Source organism: Geospiza fortis, unplaced genomic scaffold, assembly GCF_000277835.1.
Source record: "Geospiza fortis unplaced genomic scaffold, GeoFor_1.0 scaffold112, whole genome shotgun sequence".
NCBI lineage: Eukaryota > Metazoa > Chordata > Aves > Passeriformes > Thraupidae > Geospiza > Geospiza fortis.
Genome location: NW_005054298.1, coordinates 25,123,622 through 25,129,871, shown reverse-complemented (window position 1 = coordinate 25,129,871; position 6,250 = coordinate 25,123,622). Strand labels below are relative to the sequence as shown.

The 6,250-nt window shown below is 42.2% G+C and overlaps 3 protein-coding genes across 5 annotated transcripts in view; 2 read left to right on the top strand and 1 right to left on the bottom strand.

The window, feature by feature from the left end:
* Positions 1-6,250, bottom strand: part of FAM126B (family with sequence similarity 126 member B) — a 103,767-nt gene that overhangs the window by 50,437 nt on the left and 47,080 nt on the right. The window lies entirely within an intron of this gene.
* Positions 1,135-3,309, top strand: NDUFB3 (NADH:ubiquinone oxidoreductase subunit B3). Its single transcript, XM_005415940.2, has 2 exons — positions 1,135-1,309; positions 2,679-3,309. The coding sequence occupies exons 1-2, from the start codon at positions 1,164-1,166 to the stop codon at positions 2,833-2,835; spliced, it is 303 nt and encodes a 100-aa protein (XP_005415997.1). The 5' UTR covers positions 1,135-1,163; the 3' UTR covers positions 2,836-3,309.
* CFLAR (CASP8 and FADD like apoptosis regulator) overlaps positions 5,901-6,250 on the top strand; it is a 16,338-nt gene continuing 15,988 nt past the window's right edge. For all 3 annotated transcript variants that reach the window (XM_031056178.1, XM_005415938.2, XM_031056182.1), the window contains exon 1: positions 5,901-6,163. The gene's annotated coding sequence lies outside the window, so the exon portion shown is untranslated. The remainder of the gene's footprint in view (positions 6,164-6,250) is intronic.

Genomic DNA, 6,250 nt, shown 5'->3' with positions numbered 1-6,250 from the left:
GGAGCGGGAGCGGGGGTGGCTGTCACTGCGCGTTGTGCCCTCCCTGCCCCGCTCCGTTCGACCTCTGGGCACAGCTGTGCTGGCTCTGCTGGCAGAGAGCGCCCGGCCGGTGCTGCAGCACAGCCCGCTGGCCGCAGCGTTACCTTCTCTCTTGTAAAACGTGAATATTGGGAGGACAGAGGCCTTGGGTTTCTATCACAGGGCTGGAGCCTGGCGTCTAATTTAGGGGGAGCTTTTCGGGTAATGACAGCGTTAAGGTTGCTCTCCAGGTTTTCTCAAGCAGCGAAATCTGTCTGCTTGCCTTCACGGCCTGGAGTCATCTTCAGGAGTTACAGGCTTTGAAGCTGTGTCCTGCATTCCAGTCAATTTTCTGAAAGTTAAGGGCAGTGAATCTGTTCTTTGCTACCTGATATGTGTTAAAATGGGGAACCTTGGCTCAAGAAGGCTCAGGTGCTTTGTGAAAATGGAGCCTTAAAAGCTATTATTTTCTTCCAGTCCTTCATGAGCTCACTGAAAATGTTCCACTTCACATCTGTTTTTAAAGAGAAACTTAATATTTTTATAGTTCTCCAAGGTGTATGTAAATAGAGCATACATTTTTCAGCCTCATCAAGCAATGGGTGAGGTGCATCTCCTTGTCCATGCATCTCTCCTGACTCTGCTGAATGCCACAGTTATATCTGACTGAACTGGAGGCAGCTGAAAAGGAGCTGAGGAGCCAAGTCTTTGTTTTTCTTCAGAGCTTAGCAATCACAGCTTTCCCACACCTAAGTCAGAAATTTTTGCTTGGAAATCTTTGTGATTTTTCTGGAAAGTCTGGAAGTGGGGGCTGGTGTTGCTGAAGTGCATTTATAGACATGGAAACCATTGGTTTTCTTACACTCTTCTCTGGCACAGAGGGTTGACATAGGTGCTCCATGGATGTAGCAATGGTCGTGACTTACAGCACAGTGATGCTTAAGTTTGCTTTACTGTGTGTATTCACTCAGCTCTGAAACACAGCACAAAGTCCCTTGGCTCTTTGTTTTACAGAACAAACCTCTTTGTTCTCTGTTTCTTCTTGTTGCCTCCCTGTTTTTCCTGTACAGGGGATTGTTCTTTGCAAGTCTATAAAAATAAGATGGTGCTCTCTGCCAAGTAACAAACTGACCTTTTCCCCAGGTATGGGACACGGAGGTGACCACGGCCACGGGCACGGCCATGACAAAGTGGAGCTGCCTGACTACAGGCAGTGGAAGGTGGAGGGGACTCCCCTCGAGGAGGTGCAGAGGAGGCTGGCCAAGCGCGGGCTGAGGGACCCCTGGGCTCGGTAAGTGCAAGAGCCTCAGAAATCATCATGATGTGGCATCTGGTGGCATCAACCAGACCTTGGCATTGAAGGTAACTCTTTCTTCAGTAAAAGCAGTGAAAATTATCAGAATTTCAGTAAAGTCTTGAAGGGGATTGAGCCAATCATATCAGGGTTCAAATAAAGAACAAAGCATGAGATGATTCCTTCTGAATTTTTAAAATTTCATGTAAAGTAGTATGTCAATTCTATAGGACAGTACAAGCATCATGCCAATTTTCCTTAACAAATGAGAAATTAAAGTATCATGCTACTTGCTTCAGTAGTCTGACAGGAGATTGTATTATTAATGTCTTGCACCACAAGTCTTCAAAGTCACCCTCTCCAGAGCTCACTCCCCTTTGGTATGCTGAGTTCATTTTAGCAAGGAATCTGCTTTCAACCTTTATGGCAAATGCACATTAATGTACATATTAAATACAAGATAAGTTTTGTGAAAGATGTCATATTTGGAAACTTTATATCAATTAGGCCCTATAGTGGCACCTAGAAGATACTCTTCCATGCCAGCATGCTTTCATCCCGAGTCACAAAATCCATCTGCACAGGATTATCTGTGAACATATGTATCTGCCCCCCTTGTTTTAAACCCTGGTATTTTCTCCCAAAATGATAATTTTTATTTTATAGCTTAGTTATTTTTCCTTTTCTTAAAGACTTTTGAGTCCTTACAAGAGACAAACTATACCCATGTCCATAAATTACACTGGTTGTGCTATAAATAAATAAATATTTGTAGTCAGTTAGAGCAGTGACTAATGTTTCAATAATAACGCAGGTCAAAAACAGCAAGGCAAAACAGTGTGAAGTTTGCACATACTCTGTAGCTCAAGCTAAACACCATCTTTTCAGTCTTTCTTTTTAAAATCATCTGACTCTCATGTAGCTGTGTTGTATTGTGAAACAAAGTGCCTCCACACTGAGATGAGCTATGTCTGGATTGTAAGATTTGACTGTGCTGCATACTGCCTAGCACAGTGACCAGCCTTTGTAGTTAGTCCAATCCATGCAAGTGCTAGTGGGCTGTGATTTGGTACAGAGTAAAAACAGAAGAGTACAATTAAATTATTTCAGAGAGGTGATTCTGTTCCTATAATTGTGTTGTTTGCTGGCAGTACTTGTATCTCAAGTTATATGGTAAGGGTTAGAGTTCCTATCACGAACTTGACTTGTAATTCCTGATACTCAAATGACAGAACATATTGTACAGCCTCAATGTCTATCTAATTGAAATACCTTCATCATTCTTTTATATATTTATATTCTTGTTAATTTGTATCACAGTGGCTCTGCTGATCTTTTTTCCCTTTGGTTTCATTTTCCTTTCTAGTAATGAAGTGTGGAGGTACCAGGGTGGCTTTGCAAGACCTATCACCGTAACAGAAATCTTTACCAGGGGACTCAAGTGGGGAGCTGCAGCTTTCATCATAGCTCTGGGCATTGAATATTCACTGTTTCCTCCAAAGAAGAATGGAGGCCACCACTGAAGATCAAATATGACAACTTAATACTTACTAATCATAAGCTGAAACATACATAAGCCTGCTGCTCACCCTGTACTTCAGATATGGATATTAAAGTCTATCACAGGCAAACTCGTGTTTCTTTGATCTTATTATACTTTTGTGGAAGGATCAAAAAACATGGCCAGAGCAATTTAACTGGCTTTGATCTGGGGGGAAAAAACCAACCCAAGATGGCTCTTGGGTTTGCTCTACTGTCTTTTAAAGAGCAAGATAAACTATCAGACCAGCTCTTTCCAAGCCCTGCCAAGATTCTGTTAAATGAAATTGAGGAGTTTGTTGCTTTTAAGAGAAAATTTGTACCATATTTATTACAGGTTTAATAACTATTATTTCCCAGTAAGTAGTAATGAAGGACTTGTCATTTCTTAGCAGTGTTGGTTACTATTCGCTCTTATGTCTCTAAATAAAAATAAATATTAACTTAAAGCTCTCAAACCAACTCCAGACTGCCTCTAAGTGTATGAAAGTACCAAAGCTTATACTTAACCCTATTGAACAATTAGCCTGGCAGATACCATGCACCAGAATAATCTGCTGTGTAATATCCAGACATCAAAAATTACATTGCTGCCAAAAGCAGAATAAAATGTTTAACTTGCCAATAACTGTACCTTACCCTAAAATGTCTTCCACCATACTTGACTGTAATGTTAAAAAAGAGAACAATTTTTTCCTTTGCTCTGGTGTGCCTATAGATGTATTTAGTTTTACATCTAGTCTCCTTTAGCAATTTGTTTTAAATGTCCTAGTTTTACGTAAATTATCTTAACAGCTTCTGGACTGCTTTAAGAATGCCTGGACTGAAGAGTAAAGCAGAAAAGGACCTGTTGGCAGTATATGTCCTCTGCACTACCAGGAATCATAATTTTCTGAATATCTTACTGTAGATTTTGTTGTTATGCCATTAGTAACAAAGTAAGGAGGCTGTTACATAGCACAAACAACAGGACACCCATCACTAAAATGAAAAGCAAAATTAGACGAGTGAGAAATGGTAAATGCCACTAAAAAATTACATAGTATACTTCCATGGTGAAGAAATAGAAGTTTTTAAACAATCCTGTCACAAGTTGCAAGTTTACAAAAAAGTTGAAGGTCCTACCAAAACATGGCTAAAATATCTTTTTTTTTGAACATACATATTCATACGCAATCCTTCTGAGTGAGATTATAATAGAGCTTTATTTTTAGAGCCAATAAACAACATCTGCTACTGTGTGAGTGCAGATGTACAGTTCAGTGGAGTTTGTCATCTTTGTATGACATTGCTTAAGGCACTGTTCATAGTGCAAGCACTCATTTTAGTAAACTCTTGCCTAATCCTTTTCTCAAACATTCCTATCCAGTTGCATCATTCCCTGAAAAACCAAGAACCTACTGTGTAAGGTCTGTTGCACAAAACATTTCTATTGTCCCTTAGGTACTCTTACCCAGAATATGCATTTTCAATGACTGGTACTCACTGCCTGTTTTCTGTCTGGTTCCAAGACAACTTTCTAGGGAGTACTGAATTTCAGATGGCTGTTCAGGAAAACAAGTAATACAGTTAATTACTACAATGTTAATAATTTGTACTAATTTGTTACTAATGTTAATAATTACATGAAGTAGAATGAGTATTTTCAAATGCTATAAACCTGCCACTTCACTGATATAGCAAATATATCAAGCATATTCAATTAGACAAGACTAGTTTTGGTAAAATTTATGCATTTGTGAATGAAGGTGGTATCATTTGGTGGTTTAATAGCCAGATGGCAGCAACTGCCCTAAATGACTGTCTTTAATTTATGATGAACATATTTTGCTAATTTTGCAGAATATGTCTCATCATTATTACACATATAATACTCATAAAGATTTTCTTTCACAGGTATAATAATACCAATCCTGCCTGGCGAGGGAATATTTCTTGTGTATTAAAATAATAGTACCAAATGTGTCTTCACTGTAACCATAGCAATGTCTGTCCTTATATGAGAACAGCCCTCTACCAGCATAGATATTTTTCAGTGCAAAAACCGGGGTCTCAAACAGCAGTGGCACCAGCAGGTGAAGAACATACGTTATTGTAATACCAGACAGGAAGCTCTTTTTGTATCATAAAGTCTGAAAAATAAAAATGATGCTCCACTTTTTGTGTGGAACAGATCCAAGGAGAAATTGTGCATATTGATTCACAGTAGGTAACTGGTTCCTTCTGAATCAGCTACATCTTAATAGCAGGGATACTGTGATAACCGTGAATGATTGATATTACGGTGAGAGTCTGACCATACAATTTCAGTGAGAATACACGTATTTTTTCAGAACACAGAGCTGCCACTTGGTACAAATTCTAGTGTGGGAGAATATTTTCTGTCTCCTTTTTCCCTGCAGTTCCAAAGACAGCGTGACTCTTCATGTATGCTATCCCAGAGTACTGCGCTTCCACTGCTCTATTTTTAGCAGCACAGAAAAATGACTCACTGTTTCATAAAGGCTTTGAAATCCACTGAGCTGGGAGTTACATGGGTCTGATTTCACCATATAGGGACGTGGCTTTTGTCTGGTTGAGAAAATTTTAGATTTTAGGCCTTTTGGAGAGCAACTCCAGCTGCAATGCTAGCATCCCGCAGTAAATGGCTTCATGGAAGTTGCTAGTTTATGTCAAGGGAATAGCAACACCCAGTTTTCAGGAACAAGGCGTTATGCAATATTTACTTAAGATTATGCAACAGGAAGCATACAACTTTCACACAGCTGTACGTTAGCCTCACTGTGAACGAACAAATTCAGAGTGAGCCACGAGCCATACGAGAGGTTACAGATAAACTCCTGTCAAAACACGTGCCCGCACTAACCGCAGGTCTGTAACCGCTCACCGAAAACCCTGCTACTACTTCATAGCTCGCAGGGCCACCACAGAGCCGGTCTGTGTGTCCCCACACCAGCAGCAGGACACAAACACCGCTCCGAACGCCTGCGCACCCGCTGAACCCGGCACCGCGCCGCCGCCACGGCCTGCCCCCGCAGCGCTGCCCCGGCCGCCGTGTCCCTGCCAGGGGGAGGTACCGGGAGGCGCTGCAGGCCCTGTCCCGCCTCCATCCGCCGTGGGTCGGTTTTGTTTGTTCAGCCCTGAGTTACGACTCCGGGGTACAGCAGGAAACAAAACGAAAACCAACATCCTGCCTCTCCCCATCCCTCCCCGCCCCGGCCCGGCGCTGGCCAGCGGGCTGGTAGGGCCCCGGCTCCTCCCTGCTCCACATGGCGGACCTGGCTGCTGTAGAGACCTCCCCGACGCGTCCGGGTGCGTTCCACCTTCCCCCGCTCCTTTCCCCCTCCTTCCCTCGCACTTCCCTTCCCACCGTGCGCTCTGAGCACAGGCGGGCCCGCG

Coding starts and splice junctions, on each gene's coding strand:
- NDUFB3 (XM_005415940.2), top strand. CDS start 1,164: ATGGGACACGGAGGTGACCACGGCCACGGGCACGGCCATGACAAAGTG. Junction 1,310..2,678: donor CTGAGGGACCCCTGGGCTCG/GTAAGTGCAAGA, acceptor TTTCCTTTCTAG/TAATGAAGTGTGGAGGTACC.